The 17,524-nt window shown below is 44.3% G+C and overlaps 2 protein-coding genes across 4 annotated transcripts in view; both read right to left on the minus strand.

Annotated features, from left to right (window-relative positions):
- ARMC8 (armadillo repeat containing 8) overlaps nt 1-5,364 on the minus strand; it is a gene marked incomplete at both ends in the record, with an annotated part of 80,277 nt that extends 74,913 nt beyond the window's left edge. For all 3 annotated transcript variants that reach the window (XM_082003769.1, XM_082003770.1, XM_082003768.1), the window contains 2 exons: nt 2,941-3,017; nt 5,320-5,364. In XM_082003769.1, the coding sequence (XP_081859895.1) occupies nt 2,941-3,017; nt 5,320-5,364 (122 nt within the window). The remainder of the gene's footprint in view (nt 1-2,940; nt 3,018-5,319) is intronic.
- A 4,185-nt stretch (nt 5,365-9,549) lies between these two features.
- DBR1 (debranching RNA lariats 1) lies at nt 9,550-16,960 on the minus strand (the record flags this gene model as incomplete). The annotated part of the gene is made up of 8 exons (XM_082003835.1): nt 9,550-10,228; nt 10,744-10,889; nt 12,534-12,614; nt 13,483-13,707; nt 14,570-14,655; nt 16,382-16,462; nt 16,549-16,673; nt 16,764-16,960. 8 exons carry the CDS (start codon nt 16,958-16,960, stop codon nt 9,550-9,552), a joined length of 1,620 nt encoding a protein of 539 aa, XP_081859961.1.
- Between the last annotated feature and the right edge of the window lie 564 nt (nt 16,961-17,524).

Genomic DNA, 17,524 nt, shown 5'->3' on the forward strand with positions numbered 1-17,524 from the left:
AATGAAGCTCTTAAAACAATGCAGAAGTATATACAGCTATCTATGTTCTGCTCCTCTGCCGATAACAGCAAAACGGTTAAGAGAACTTCTAAGAGAACACAGAATTTAATCCCCTACAATATCTGTCTGAGGTAGTCTATGCACTGTCAACACTAAATATATTCAATAGCTGCATACCTGACATTAATGCTGACCTTGCAGAATGCAGTCAAAGCATATTTTGGGCAAATCTGAACTGTAGAACAGTATGTAGAAGATGAAAGGTTTAGAAAAGCACCTAAGTAGACACAAAGCAAACCCATAAGACCTCTCAAGCATAAGCATGGCCACAATGTTATTTATGTTGACAGAAGGAAACTATATTAAGCTTGATCATTTATAAAGACAGTAAACAGAAAGGTAAATGCACGCACTGCCCTACAGATGTGGGCGTGCAGATAAGGGCCTTGCACATTTTAAATAGTTTGCCATCAGGTACAGTAAAAGGTAGCAGTCATCCTTGTAAGAATCTCAACACTTCAAATCCTGAACTGAAATTCATGATTTAATGGCAGCTACACACAATTCTCCTCTTCCTACCTACTACCAATACCCAGACAAACATGACAGAAATGATGTGAACAAAAGTTCTGCAGGAAATTTGACATTTTGAAATAAGATCAACAGAACCACCTACAGCAGTACTGGACAAAAGGGAAATTATTTCTCAGTTTTCCCATGAGAAGGAAAAGGAAAAAGCTCCTAGCCAGGTAAGACTTCACTGTCTGGACAAAAGAAGATTCTGAACACAACCTCTCTGACAATTCATGGGAAAGAAAGGAAAAGAACAGATCTGATCATTTAAATACTTTCAGAATATGTAATTAAAAGCTTCCTCAAATTACAAGATGACAACTGGATTGTCGTGATTTTCAAGTTCAAGAAGCATTTAGCTATATTTTACCTTTATCAAACCTCATTCAGAAGTTGTCTTTCATTAAAATTACAAGGATGCAATTAAAAAAAAAAGCCCCAAGCCCAACTTATTCATTCAAGTGTCTTCAGAAGCATATGAAGAACAGGACTACTGTAACTGAAGACAATCTGCAGAAACAAAGCCTCTTAAAGACAGACTATTTTCTGATCCTTGATATTCGTACAGTTCCATCAATCAAAATAAAAATCTAGGTCATCAGTATTTTCAGCCAGGATGCAGGAAAAAAAAACCTGCACATCTTCTGACAGACACTTCTGGGAAAACTTTAATCCTCTTCTACTCCACCCCAAATTACCAGTTCATTCCAACTTCCAATACCTCTTCAGATACCCTGAAGTCAAAGGAAGAAGGTTATTATAAAAAGCAGTATTTTTCTGTCCAAAGAGAATTGTGGACTGACAGAATTTTTTTATATGTACACTATTCTAAATTCTATTTTTATGTATACACTATTCTAAATTGGATAGTTTCACACCCATCACCAATATCTGGAAAATAACAAATCTACCACATAGGATTTACTTAACATCAGGAAAGATATACCCTTTGAAAGCTATTGTGAAATAAAGTGGTATTCTCTTGTCTTTAAATGCAAGAAAAGCATCTTAGCATAGAATCCACTGACACGATGAAGAATTTCAGATGTTAGCTGGGACAAAGATAGTGCCTAAAACTTGTATTTCTGGGAAATCACTTAATACTTCAAAAGATAGGAGTAACACCTCAAAAGATAGGGAAGGGATTACCAAGGGTTGTGGATTCCAGTCCTTTGAAAAGAAAGGAGAGCAGGGAGGGAGCACCACCCAGGGCTCAGAGCATCTGCCAAGGAGAAAAGAGGGGCTCAGTCAACCCACTTGGACATAGGATGAGACACATCCTTGCCCCAGGGACCATCACACCAGCCCTTATGAGTAGTGGACTAAGGCAGCCAAGGGGCAGAAGCAAAACCAGACTCAGAAAGAGTTAAGAACCTGTAAATAGTTACAGTGGTGTACCAGAAGTTTTTATACAAGAGGGTATTTCAACCAATAAAGTTTCTGAGACAGTTTTATGTATGTTTTGTTTTTCATATATTTCAAAGGGACACTAATTCTGATATGTTGCCCCTGGGACACCTTCTGGAATAAGTTTTTCATCTGCTACTGGAAAACACCTCAAACTGTCCTAAGCAACACAACCAACACCCTTGGCTTTTTGATCCACTTGGTTCTTCCATGTCTTCTGGTGTTTTGCTAAATAACCACAGCCAGAAAGTCACTGGTAAGCCTGCAAAAGTCTGGTTTCACCACCGAAAGTCATTCCTGGGCAAGGACTTGTTTGCTGCGTTTCTGCACGGTTATAACATAAAGCTTATAGCCCAAGGACAGCGAGAAAACCACCAGATCTTTGCACCAGTTTTACTACCTACTCAGCAGGACAAGTCTTCTACTCACTCTTTCAGTCATTACCGCTTCTCACTGGCATGCAACAAAAGTACTGAACTATAATTTGCATCTAAATTAATTTCTATGGAAGCATTTGCTTTCAGCTTGCAGTTCCCATCAGTGAGATGGAAGCCATGCATTAAAAAAAAAAAGCCAACACGCAGGCATGGCAACAGGGGAAAACGTAGGAGGCAGGTACATTGACTTGGCAGCAGAATAAGAGAAAAGAGTCTCAGCAGACCAGGAACAGGAGCAAAAGGCGGTCAAAAGGAAGAAATGTATCAAAAAACTTTTTGAATGCTCACAGAATGTTTAACTCATTTCTGGCAACTGAGAGGCTGTGTTTGAACCATATGCACTACAGAGTGATAGGCTGCTAAAACAATTCTACCGTGTTTGCATTAAAATTCTCCAACAAGATTTCTCAAAAAAAAAAAAAAAGGTAGGAAGAGCTTCTTGCCCTTGACATACAACTCTAGTGGAATTCAAGTAAACCTAGCCTATGCACAACCAACAGCCCAAGTGTTTCAGATGACTTACATGACACCTTGCAGGACTTTCTGAGGATCGAGGTCAAATAATCTATCAACATAGTGGCGGCTACTAGCCGTTACCTCCTGTGGAGAAAAAAAAAAAATTAATAGTTTATATCAATTCATATACTGGCAGATAAACAGGAATGGCTACCGCAGCAGCAAGTCTATAAAACCTACCAGCCAAGACAGCAGCAAAACCACAGAATCGTATTTAAATGTGCAGTATGTTACTGCTGGGCAACATCCACACAAAGAATTAACCCTGTGATAAATGTGATTTAAAGAAAATTATGTACTTGATGTGGATAACAATGTGTTATGAGTCAAAGCAAGTTAACGGAGTGCTGCCAGCTATTGATATGTTTATGAACAGGGCATCCAAGAGGGGTCTACTTCAGTTATCAGCACTGCCTTAAATTTCCATTTCATTACGTTGAATTACTGTGTAGGAAAAAAGAAAAACAAACCAACAATTCCTGAAAGAAAAAGTCCGTAAGAGCAGTTAATATTGCCCAAGAAGCATACTCACAAACAAGCTCTTGAAAACAAGGAAGCTCACATCAAGATATTTTTCAGTAACTTACTTGATTGTAACATATCTCCACATTTCAGAGATTGTCCTATATGCTGTCACACGCAACTGCAACAGGGACAGTGGCACAGCATTCTCCATAACATTCCCACAGCTACTTCATAAGACAAAGTGAACTCTCTTCTCCGCAACAGGACCATGCTTGTAAGCTAAACATTTATGATTTGTTATTCCCTCTGAGAAGATCCAAAGTTGGAGATGGCAAGCATTCCAAAAAACAAGGGTGGGAAAGAGGAAGGGAATTTTCCCTCCAGGTTCTCATGAACACATGCCAGGGTGTGTTTCTATTATCTCACTTTTTTTTTTTCTTTTTGCCAGCTCAACATTTTATTATGCTTTTCCCATTTTTTCCTTATGACTTTTCCTTGAAAGAAGCTGTAAGGGAATTGTAAACTCTTCCTTGCTTTTGCAAGTGTCTGCTTTTGGGATGAATCTGCTCCTGCTTCCCCACCCAGATGTCAGAAGTACCAGCAGCTTCTTGCCCGAGGTTGCACATAACTCTGAAAGGAAAGTCATCTAGAGGCAGCAAGGCTCCTTTGTCCCCAAAAATATTGTTAAGTTATGGCAAATAAATTCTATAGACAAACTGCCACCATATAATGAAAGACAACATTTTTGAGAACAGCAGTAGACTTTCATCTATGTGATCTTTGTATTTATATGCAAAAGTCTTCTGGACTTCAGAGATCCCACTGCTTGCTGTTTCTAAAATATCCTGGCTTTCACCCTATCAACTACTAGGTTTGCAATATGTAAAAGAAGGGTATTCATATCCAGACAAACAAGTTTTTCAGGTAGTCCCCAAAAATAAAGAATTTATCGACCTCATCAGTTTCATGGTTCTCTTACCTAGCAAGAAATTTTAAGGAGGGGGGAAAAACAAAAAAGCCCCAAACCTCAGCTCTTTTAAGCGATATCCATGCTATACCTTTTGCATCGTTAGTCCCAGCACAAGACTCTGATGAGCAGCTGGACAGGGCAACGAGCACCGGCTGTTCTACTTACTCTCAGCCTTTCCCAAGGGAAGGAAAGTGGTGGCAGCTTGTCAGACCCCCTCCCGCGCCGCCAGCGCCCTGCCCACCGATGCAACACACCGGCCTCCTCCCTGCACCAAAAGCCAACAGGGCCGTGTCCTCAAAGCCCGAAGAACTACTACGAGGAGATCAGAGTTTCGCCACCAAAACAACACCCACTTGCTAGCAAAGGCTGGGAGAGCATGCTTCGCCAGCCACGACCAGCCCGGTACGCTTCTGAGAGAGAACCTACTTTCCTCTGCAGCAGCTTGGTTATTGCAGTTCAAAATAGCGTCAGAGAACCCTCTTTTTGCTGAACAGGAGTTTCAGAGGGACCAAAAACGTTTCCAGGAGGGCGGCTGCACAGTGCGAGTCACGTCATCAGGTAAAACTAGTCAGAAGAGCCAGCACCTCTAACAAAAATGGGAACAGGCTCCTTAAGAAAAGGGGGGGGAACGCCGTTCTGAAGAGAAAGCCCCCCTCTGGGAAGAAGTTGTTGCGACGAGGGGGGAGCACAAGGGGACGAACGCCCTACCGACGCCCGTGTCACCCCTGCGGCTCACCACAGCCCGCCAGGCCTCCTTCCGGCCCCCGGGGCCGGCCCGCCGGGCCCCCCGCCACCACACAAAGGGGCCCGGCAGGTGCGGGGGGCCCCCCGCACAGCCCGCGGCCCGGCTCCCGCGAAGGCCAAGGTCAGGCCGAGCCCAGCGGCAGGCAGGTGCCCCCCCCGGCGGCCGCGCTAACGGGCGGCGGCGGCGCAAAGGCCGCAGCAACTCACCGAGAGGACGCTCATGCGGAGCGGCGCCTCCAGCACGCACGCCATCTTGGCGGACGCAGCAGCTCCGGCGGCGGCGCCCTCACGCTCGCGCGCACGCCGCTGCCGCCGGCGGCGGGCTCGGCCTCATGGCGGAGCGGAGCGCAGCGCCGCCGGGCGGGGGGTGTGGGAGGGGCGGCCGGTGTGGGGGAGGCGGCGGGGCGGGGCGCCGCGGGCCTTGCGCCCAGCGAATCGGCCGACGCCGAAACGGCGCTACCTTCTGCCAGCCCGCCGCCACGGCGCATGCACCCCGCCCTCGCCGCCACAAGCGCTCAGCGGCACGGCCCCGCCTCTCCCGCGCATGCGCCTGCCGCCACAGCCCACACCCCCCCCGGCCGGGAGCGGCGTGCAAAGGCAGGTCGATGCTGTGCGCAGGCGCGGGGTTGGCGCGAGCCTGTCCCGAGCGCTCCCCTTTGCGGCGGCAAACACCGCCTCCGCCATGGCCGCGGGCCTCAAGCAGCGGGGAGCGGTGAAGCGGCCAGCAGAACCCAGCCTTCTTTCCCTCAGCTCTCCTCTCAGCCCCTGCTGAGCCTACCCCACCAGTCCTCCAGGAGGACACCAAACGTCGGGCTGCGTGACTGACTTCACCCGACGGAAGCCCTCACAGACCTCTCACAGCACCACAAGCACAGCCCACTGCCCTGGCTCTAGTCCCCGCTTCATAGACCCTGTGGGACAGGGACACTCGTGTGGATTTCAGGACAGCCCCTCAGCTGTCCAACAGCTGCCTGTCCTTTTTTTATTACAAACAACCAGGTTTAGCTCCAGCTACCTGATCGCCTCACTGCATTAGCAGAAATCATGGAGTTCTACGGGTCCTGTCATGTTCTCGTCCTGCATCTTGCCCTTGTCAGTGTGCAGTTCCTGGAACATAATGAAGATGGTGTGAGTGCGGCATGAGTTAGCAATTCATCCACACCAGGTATACGCAGACCTTGAATGTTAAGAAACAGTTACTCGGGCACAACCTTCATCTGGGACACAGGCATGGCATGCCACTTCCCATCGTCTGCCTTGCTGTGCATAAAATAACTGGTTTGGGTTCCTTTTTTTTTGTCATTGTTTTTATGGCTTTCATAGATTCATTTTTTTGCAGAAAACACCCCCCAAAAAACAGGACTTCACTCAGATTTACTACAGACTTCTGTAAGATCTGCTATTTTTGTATTAGTCCCACCCTGTATTTCACATCTTGAGGCATGGGGATACTAATTCTATCAACACATTGCTCCTGAAGACAGGACTAAATGGTGGGGGAGGTTAGTAAAAGCATCACAGGTCAGGTCTATGCATCTTAACTTTTGCTACTGTGAGGTAAACACAATTTTGCCAGCTGTTCAGATGGCAGAGGATAACGGGAACACAATAAACATGCTTTGGGATACTGTCACAAGTTGGCTTCAATAGCTTTAATTTTGAAAAATTACTCCACTTACGAAAAAAAAAGCTATACCCCTTTTCTTTGTTTTTCTCTGAGTAGATTAATAACATGCTTTGAACAAAATACCTGTGTGCTGGCCTGGAATGAAATAAGTGAACGCTTTTCTCAAGCACTTTATCGGTAACGGCAAAATCATTTTTAGACTAAGTGCAAGTGTCATATACTGAAACATCTGTGATGCAAGGGTCTGACAGAGAAACGTTTTCCAGATGTTTTTCACCAAAATTTAAGAAGTCTAAAGTTTTCAGAAAGACTTTTGGGTCTTAAGAACCAATTAAACTTTGTCATCAGCCTTCCCTAGTGTTTTACATACTTTTTGGAGCATTTGGTCATCTTTCCTGGGAAAGCTTCAAGTTCAGAGCTTCAATTGAATGCTACGTGCAGCAGAGGATCTTGCTGATGGTGAAAATCCATACGAGAGCACAGTAAAGCTGGACAATTCAAACTGCAAAGAGGGTGTGAACAATTGCAAGAAAGGGCACAGTAACTCTATATAGATCAGACATGATTTGTATTAAAAAAAAAAATTACGTTAACTACATTTACCAGCTGCACTCTGCTCAATGAATACTGAAATACTTTATAAAAAAAAAAAAACTTTAAAGATTCAAAAATCAGTGTTCTATCTCGTCAAAGTCTTCTGCATTCTAGAGAGCCAAAACACATTTATCAGGGAGGGGGTGGGGGGGGGTGCATGGGACGACACACAACAGAACAGTTGGCTTTATGAACATATGAAATCAGACTAAAAAGTCTATTATGTGTAACCTACATCTTCCACTCCGGTTCACAGAGAATCTGACAGCTGAATACCATGCTCAGATTTCTTGGGAGACTTTTCAAGTTTGTAACACAATTTATACTTAAAATACTTCATTTACATTATAGTCTTCAGATCATGAGGCATGCTTAAGATTTCAGCATTACAGACCCAGGACCTTAAAAATACTCGACTATCTTCAGTAATCTAGCTGATAGTTCACAGATACTTTAGATAACCTGAGGGTCACACCAAACACTTCCAGTCTTTCATCCCATCTTACCACAGCTGTCTTTGGCTGGTGTTCTGATAGATGAGCAGGCATAGACAGACACAGGAGTATTAACGGGGCCCAACTAATAATTTAGTAAACAAGATAGCATCCTCTGGAAGAAAAAACAGAATGTTAATGGCATCAACCCACCAGTATAAAGCTGTTAAGCAGAACCGAGGAGGGCATCAATTTTGCCATTTTCTAGCCCTCAAATACTGACACACATTCAGTTTTCAAGTGAATTGCTGACAGGAAAGGAACCAAGATGAATCTCAGAATGTGGAAGTGATTTTAAAGACAGAAGTCTTGACCTTACAGTGTTTCCCTGCTACATAACTCTCACTCACCAACCCATTTCAGACATTGTTCCCTGTCCAGTTCCCTCTGCCTGTCAGGATGCTTTCTTCTCCACAGTGCCTGTGCCTTAGAGGAGTAAAAGCACGCAGGAGCTATCTCTGCTCTCAAGGGCAGCACAGTCATGAGGAAGTCCTGCTCCATCTGGACTCCAGCAGCTCAGCACAGAACACCAGCAGAATTTAACAGCTAATGAGTCTAATGACATATGCTTGAAAACACTGTCATTTTCATGAATTCAGTAAGTTTTGTTATCCTTAGAGCCTTTTAGGCCAAAGGGGTGTAATTTGTTTGCTATTAATTCAGGACAAACTAGAAGAGTAAAGAGGAAACTTCCAAGAGGGTCACTATTCTGGCAGCTCCTGTTCTCCCTCAGATGAAGTTTATGAAAGTACTTTGGAAGATTCCAAATCCAGTTGTAAAAGTTTGGCAAGTTGCACACTACTGAAAAGAACTGGCAGGGGAAAACTTAGGCTAATGATAATGGTAGACATTATTGTCTCAAGGAACTTAGAGACATAAACCACCTTATATGCAAACACAACACAGCCTTAATTAGTAAGAATTGAGACAGTGATGATGTCCACATTTAGGAAGCTGTTCATCCTAACTACTTGCATTTTAATTTTAAGACATGGTTCTGAAGTTTTAAAAAACAGCACACAAGTGAGTTTTTAAGAACAAAAGTGCACTCTTCCATGGTCCCCATAAAACTGTCACGCTTCGAATTAAGAGCCTTGGTTCCCTACCAAAACTGAAATTAAAAGCCGATACTGGACAATACACATTGCTTTGTTTATGATCATGAAGTTTTTCTGTGGCATGAATATCACCAGAAACAAAAATCTTCACTCTTCTATTGCTGTTTTGCTATAATGGGAATTCTATTTTCAAATTTAGTTCACTGAGTTATTGCATATGATACTTTATATTAAAAGTTCAGTATAAAACAAGACAAAAAGCAATAAAATCAAATCATTCAGTCTTGTAAGCCAGACATCCTCTCACTTTGACTTGAGTTACAGTTTAAGAGCTCTTTTCTTGTTAAACAAGCATGGTGAATCTTGTATAGCAGTACATCTGAAGATATGTAGTACACACTAACAACCAAGAACCGAAGCAAAATCAACTGATTATACATCAGCTTTAAATCCTTCGAGAAAGTACTCCGTTGGAAAAGTCTGCTTCTGAGGTTTAATCCAGATAAATCTTCTTCCCCGCGAGCATTACATACAGCCTCTTCAGCTTAAGAAAGTAACATGAATAAGATCAAGTAACATTAAAAACACAAGTAGTCCACCACTGTTCTCACCACCTTTCCATAAAAAGGCAGGGAGAGAACTTAGTCATACATCACATGAAGTATTATTCTGTTTTATCTTCATCCTCTGCAGCATAGATAGCTTGATTCCTTCTCTTAATTTTTTTAATGCCACTGTTTCCATTTTCATTACCACCAATGCGCTTTAATGGTCTCTCATTTAAGCTCTTCTCTTCCACCTGTTTACTCACACCAGCTTTCTCCAGTTCCTCGTTAGTGGAGTCCATAGCATCATCGGATGACACCGCCATAGAATCTGGCATGATCCGGATGTCAGAAAAACTTGCAGAGAAGTCAGGAGGATGATCAGGGGAAGGATCTACTGAACATGTACTCAAGTCTTCATCGCCACCTTCGTCATCCAGCATTATTTCATCTGGATTAATGGATGAGAGTCCAGAATTATCTGTATTATACTCACTGGGTTCCTCTGCTGACCCAGTACTGTCCATCTCCTCCTCTTCCTCCTCCTCTTCATATTCGCCTCGTACTGAGCCCTCTTCTTTAGCTTGCTGGATCCTGTCATTGATGTCAATGAGGCCAAACTGGGCACAAAACTCAGTGGTCTGTGGATTGATGGTATGAACTGGTTCCATGTGTTTTTGGGGCTTGCTGGGATCATAACAAGCAGCTGTCAATGTGAAATTACAAGGAATTTTGAGGTTATGATTCAGCTCTTCTAACACCTCTTTGATGGCTTCTTCTGTCGCACTGTAATCCCACCTAAATAAGCAGATAAAGTTTAAACAAGTGCAGCTAGTCAAAAGGTATTTCCTGTTCCCACCACAAAGAGAAACTTTTAAAGATGGATAATAAATTCATCTTACAACAAACACCTAAGTTCTCAAATGACTTTCCAGGAAAGTATATTACCTTTGGTCAATTCACCTCTCCCCACACCAAGGATTTGTGTATTAGATCAGCCCATCCAATAAACCTTCACCCATCCACACCCATAATCCAGCCTGATTTTCAGTCTCACAGTGTAATCGGCAAGATGATCAGCAATCGTGTATTTTTTTGCCCCTCAAATGGTGGTATCTAAGTTTGCAAAACAAAACTAATCGCCCATGTAGAGCAGTAAAGAAGCTGTATGCTCTAGAGCACAGGTCTTGTCACCATGCTCTTTGTTTTCCAAGGCATTTAGCAAGTCCTACAGACATTACGGCTTGCAGAACAGAGAAATACAACAAGAAGTACGCCTCCAGACTTTCCTCCCTGCTTTGCATGCAACTTACTTTGCATGGAGGCCATTATTTTCAGGCATATTCCATGAGCTCTGTGTCACATTAACAAGACTGTTGGTGGCCTTGAGGACTGCAATCCACTCAGCATCATACTCCAGCGAGTCACCTGCACTAGGATCATGTTCTATGTCTATTATCTGTTTAGAAAAAACACAGAAAACAGATGATGCAAGTTATTTCTCTTGACACCAAAAACTGATCGAAGTTTCAAGTATTACTTTTGTGGTATAGACTTTTAATTAAGTTTCAGGTACACTGAGCTAGGGGTCTCAATCAAACAAGTCCTCTCAAGTTAGCACTACACAGAAGTTTATAGCAATAAGGGGCTAAGAAGGGACAATGAACAACAGTAAAAAAGGCATTTCTGTATTTTAGCTTACAGCACTTACAAAGCAGAACACCCTCCTCCCTACTGCCAGCTACTGAACAGTTATGCAACTTAGAAACCAGGATTTGCCTACTCTTAAATTCATGACACCTTCTAAGCAGAAATACATTAAGAATTGATAGTAACAGTTATTCTGCTCTATAAAAATGCATTCTTAGCACAGCAATGAGATTAACATGCAATGTTTTTAAACTCTTTCAACAGCTGACATTGAAATCCAAATCACTTTCTCTTCAGTGACATTAACCCACATCAAACCATTTGTTTTAGCCAAACTGCACTAGTCAGGCTCTGATTTTAAATAACCCATAAAGTAACTCAGCCTCGTAAGATGGTTTTAGGGGGGAAAAAAAAAAAAATACTCTTTAAACAAGAGCTACACACAGGTGTATCACCATGCTGCTAGAGGTAGTACTACTCCGGATCAGTTTTGCTGCAGAATTCTAAGTGTGGACTAGCACCCCAGTGTACCTTTGCATAGCAAAAGCCCATCCTCATACTCTCTTCCATCTTCAAAGGTAGCTACTAAGGCAAATGGATCCCACCACACATCCAAAGGACAGGTAACAAACCATCTTCCCTTTAAGTTGACAAATAAAAGCTAATTTAAAGTAAGACTACTAAAACACTTGACTGCATTTGAAGAACATGTTGTCAGCAGCTCCCTCTCGCAGCAAAGGATTTTAGATTCATCCATTTTAGATTTCACAGATGGCACTGCAGGCAGCACACACGGGCCATGGACACCAACATTGTTTTGCTCTTGGCTAATCAGTTTGGCTCTCAGATTGAAAATTCCCACAACACAGACCTCTTACTTGGCCAGTGCCCTTCCTAGCCAAGATATGCACCAAACAGAGGCAGAGCCACTCTCCTAGGAAGTCGCACCAATTCCTGCTGGAATCCACAGTACTGAAAGGAAATTGCAGCACTCAACTCAGGACTCAATCCTGTCTGAATTAATGACTACAGGTCTGAAGAAAGAGTCACTGTCTGACCCAAACTGGTCCAGGGGAAAAAAGAAGAGACTCAAGATGAGCTTTTTTCGTAGGTTTGACATTTGTCAAAAAAAACCAAAACAAAACAAAACAAACCAAACCAGGACATTTAATTCCAGTTAAAGTAGAGCTACTTCTCCAATTAAGTCAAGTACTTAGTTCTAAGGTGGCAGAAAATGGTAGGAATAAGCAAACACCACACCTGCATGACAGGTCTGCTTAGTTCAAGACAATATTATACAAAGACCATTCCACACATGCACCATTCTTAGTTTCTTTCCAATTCCTCCATTTATCAGAACTGTTCTCCAGGTTATATATATCTTATATGTAACAGAGAATCTAGAAGTCCAAATTAAGTACTTAAGTGAGAACCCACTGCACATGTTCATCACCTGCAGAAAGTCTCTGTGTGGCAGGCATTTATCCAGAGCCAAAAACTTTGTTGCTTTCGGTAGCTCTTCTTTGGAGTTTGCCTAGGAAACAAATGGTATTAAACACAGTCATTAGCATTTCCATGAAATTTTACCATTCTAAACAAGTTATATAGAGATTTAAAGGCATAATTTACAGAGACTTTCTGAAATAGAAAATCAGACTGGGATTATAAGAAAGGGATGGAGGCATAAAAAGAAGAACAGACTTCAGTGAAATTCTAACAGAAAGTGGGATGCAGATGCCAGCAAGATACAGCAAGAGTCACAGGTTTCCCTCAACCAAGGCAGCTGAGCACACCCAGCCTTGATGCCGTAAGAAAAACTTTTAACATAATTAGAAACAGACTTGTTGAGTCTAGAAGGTCTAGAGTTACATTTTTACAGCTAAGTAACTTCCAAATAGGAATAGCATGTCATACTACTTTCAGGAGTGACTCAATCCAGTGAAGTTTCAGCCTACAGGAGTGGGTTTTTGGCTTTACCCAGGCCACTGGACAACTTCATCTGCCAAGTCTTACTACAGGTACCCTCCCAACCCAGGGTAACCATGACCTTCTTTTCAGTCACTTCTCTATCACCTTGTTTTGAGGTTGTCTCCTTCCCCAGTAAAGTGGGAAAGAGGGTGTTTTTCTAAATACTTGTATCAACAAGTTTCAAGTGCAGCAATGTAGCTATTCCACACTGTTCCTGAAGATTAGGTAGTTACACCACTGATTTATAACATCTCTGACTTACACAAGCTAATAGTCATAACACCACTTCATGTTTTATGTTTTAGGACTTAAGGTAAGTTTTAATAACTGAGCAAAAACATTTTAAGTTGCTTTTCTGGACATGACTACTTGCACTGGAATTTTAAAATGGGCTTAGGACACATACACCCTTGATTTTTTTTTCACCCTTTTACCTGGTGTTGCATGAAAGCTGCAAATTTAACGTGAAGATGTGCTGAGAACCAGTAGGTGGGTTTCAGATGCTGCAGAAGCTCTGAAGCAGCAGGGCTTCCTAATGTGTTGCTCTCCACTTCTTGACGGAAGAAGGATTTCATTTTAAGAAGCTGTTTCTTGTTTCCATAGTGATATATGCTCCTTGGCCAGTCATGTGACATAAATATATCAATTGGTTGCTTTAACTGTCAAGCCAAAAATGCATACAGTACAAATAAAACACGTACGATAAAGAAGTTTCAAAATCACACAGCACAAGTTGGAACATGTGTAGCACATTCTACCTCAGATCAGTACAGAGTTAGCTGTGACCAATAGCTTCACTTTTTAAAGCAAGCAAGTGTACCACTGAACCCTGTATTTCAGATGGCCTCTGAAGATATCAAGGGACTCTAGTCTCCATGGTTTGTGCTACACTTTCTTGGGACAGTCAGCTGTGTTCTACATACACTGCCTTATAAAAGAGATCACATCATCACAGTGTCAGGCACTCAGAAGACAACTTTTAAAAATTATAGCTGTAGAGCAAGTTCTCTACCCACTATCAAAGGCACCTTCTTCCTCATAAAGCTAATCTGTCCTTTGAATTTCTCGACCTGGAGTCAAAAATACTTCAGCCACAGGAATCTGGGATCAGCTAATTAAATTTTGATTAGTTAACTTTGTACCAACCAGCTTGCATGTTAGACAAGGTAGCATCCATCTTCCTAAAGCTAACATAAAGCTGAAAGAGAGGTGTACAGCTGGAGTACCTTCCATTCTGTGACTTTTAACCAATTTAAAAACAGACAAACCAATCGAAAAACAACTCCTGCCTGTGCCTGATTCAGGTCAAATTTGCACTGCTACGCACAGTGTTAGAAGAGATATTCAGCATAAGCAACACTGGAATAACATCTGGCATAAAATGTCCTGTCCTGAGTAGCCAGGAGTCGTTGGTAAGATTTGCTATCCAATAGCATACTTGTTCAGAATAGCTTTAACGTCTTACTTCTAAATTAATGAAAACTATTTATCACTGTTTAAAAACCAGATTTTTCCACTAACCTGCTTGAGTTTGAAGACTTCGATATTCCTCACATGGTAAGCGCTTCTAATTGTTTGCTGGTTGTATGGTGGACACTCAAAGTGGCCTGAAATATAGGAAAAAATAGTCATCTGAATCAATAGTTCCCTCCTAATGCCGTTTGCAAGTTAGCTTCTTGGGGTCATACAGACACCTACAGCAATCCCAAATACAAGGCTGCCAACAATCAAAGGAGAATCTCTATTTCCCTTACATGAAGCTTAAACCAACAGGCTGCTAATTTTTTATGCATGAGGCAAATATGTTCTAAATATGTGTCTACAACAATGAGCATTTCTTCCATTCTGTGTCTTATTTCCATAAATACAGAGAAGACAGTAATTCAGCTGCGGAAACAAAAAACAGGAGTTTGACTTCAATACTTAAAACCTAGAACCTGTCTGAAACAAGTAACTTTCGGCAGGGAAATTTAAGTGCTTAATTCCTGAATGGGGGTTTGTACCTCTCAGGTGAGGTAACAGCCCTTGTTACTTCCCCACTGCCCTTACCTCCACAGTTACACTGTGTAGCCATGTGCCATCACATATAGAGTGAGCTGTTCACTGCACAGCCACGCAGCATATGTATCTGCTAATATCATGGCTACACAGGCAAACATGCTGGCACAGCCAAAGAACGTTAGGTAGATAGAAACAAGTAAAAGACGAGCTTCGACACAGCAAGAGCAGAGAGCCACCCTCTGTGAGTGTTTAGCAGCCAAAACATAAGTTAGGACATAACAATTCAGAAAGAGACATAAACTAAAAGATCACAAAGCACTGCATGAGATCTGACTCCTGACTCTGACTCAGGTCACTGAGGCTGTGATTTTTTTGTTTCTTCAACCTTGCCACCAACCATAAAACTACAGCTTAACAGGTTCAGCAGCAGCTTAAACACAGGTGCCACAAACTCTAGAAGTGCAAACATGCCTGTCAAAAGGCATGTAGTCTCCAACTTTGCCTTGGGACAAGAAACCTGAATGTCTAGCAGGGCTCTTATGTATTCTTGAGACTGAAGAGAAAAATTACTTTTTTAGTAGTTAGCATTATTGTCAAAAAAGTCTTATCTCCCACATGCAATATTCAGGTATACAAACTGTATGCTTGACAACAACAAATTTAATTAGCATTGACAGGTATTAGACAGAGTCAAGTGTTCTAGAAAACTAATTCAGTACTTTGCAGCTTGAAAGCCATCTGCAAAGCTTCTCTGAAGCAGTATGTTACTGAAGATAATATTCCTGTACAGCAATCACAAGTAAAAGACTGCTATTCCATGAGTTGAGGACATGAGAAAGACTAAACTATCTTCTATTCGCTGACACCAGGTATCATCTGTGACAAGATTTCTGTCTGCTGACAGAGCCCCTTCCAAGGAAGAACTCTTGAATGCACACACATATAACCAGGAGACACCAATCTCAAGATGTACTGACACTAAGCCTCAGCTCAGGACAGCACATTCGTACAATATCACACTTTAAATTGACTGTTTCACACCAAGAAAACTACAGAGTCTTGCATTACATGCTATAAAAGGACACTGACATGGAAAAATCAACTGTTCCAGCAACAACAGTCAAAAGGCGCATTGCTTCCTGCTGTGGTCGCCAGGCAGCTACCGACTCATCTACCACCTCCAGAGAAATCCCTGTGTTGAGCCAAGAGAGGCTTCCAGCATAAGAGTCGGTTCAGAGAAGAGGAGGCACAGCCAGACCCAGCCGCGCCGGCTCGGCCCAGTGCTCCTCTGCCCGCCGCTCGCCCAGCCGGGCCCGCTCTGTCCCACCATACCTTTCCGGTAGTCGTGAGATTTGAAGATGCCCGAGATGCCGCCGATCCTCACGCCGCGGAACCGCACCACGCCCGCGTAACCTAGGGGAGATGGAGGCGCGGCTCGTCACGGCGAGGCCAGGGCAGGGCAAGGGGCTGGAGGGGAAAACGCCGCCGGGAGAACCTACCGAGGTAGTAGATGTTGGGCGCCACCCACCCGCCGTAGGGCAGCTCCTGCAGGTGGTTGGAAGCCTCATGGTTCCCGCCGATGAACACCGTGAGGACTGGGGCCTTCTTCTCGCCGGAGTAGTACCTGCAGGGACACGACAGCTGCTGTAGCAGAGCAGGCCAGGCCGGGGCCGAGCGGGACAAGGCCGGCCGTGCCAGGCTGGGCGGCGCTCACCGGTAGAAGGTCTGCATGTGGCGGTACTTGGCGGGCACGGCCATGCAGCGCAGGTCCGCCTCGTTGCGCACAGCCTGGAAGTCGCCGCAGCAGAGCAGCAAGTCGGGCCGCACGTTGTGCCGTCGCTGCAGCAGCTCCAGCGTCTCGTACATCTTGTCCAGGGCGCCATGGCAGCAGCCCGCCACCGCCACCTTCATCGCCGCCGCTCCTCCACTGCGCAGGCGCCGCGCGCGCCTGGCGCGTCACCGCCCGCGTCACCGCCCGCGCCCGCCCCGGCGCCTGCGCGCTGGCGGAGCCCGGCGAGGGGCTGGCGGGCGCGCGGGCAGCGCGGCGCGGCCCGGGGGCGCGCTCCCGGCCAGGCGTGACTGGGCCAGCGGGGCCGCACCAAGATCACCTGCGGTCAGCCTGGCCCAGGGGGTGCTGCTGCTCTCCCCGTCCCTCTCCCCAGCAGCCGTGAGGATGAGTTACGCCAGTGGCAGGCGGGACCTGCACAACGGCCGCGCCGCGCTCTGGGGAGGAAAACTGTCATGGCAATTAGCGCAACGGTTCGTAATAAACCAGAAAGGCCCGTCTCACACACACACGGCGGAGTTTTAGAAACCTTGGATGTCTTCTGCAGTGGGGAGGAGGCCCCGCGGAAGGGTACGCTACAGAAACTACCGGGCGCCTCTCCCCGCAGCCCATGCCTCTTCTGCCAGCCTTGCAGGGCCGCAGCGAGAGCGTTACGTGCGTCTCGTGGTGTGGCACAAAGACCGGCAAGC

The sequence above is a fragment of the Phaethon aethereus genome (assembly GCF_964289735.1).
Source record: "Phaethon aethereus genome assembly, chromosome: 9".
Lineage (NCBI taxonomy): Eukaryota > Metazoa > Chordata > Aves > Phaethontiformes > Phaethontidae > Phaethon > Phaethon aethereus.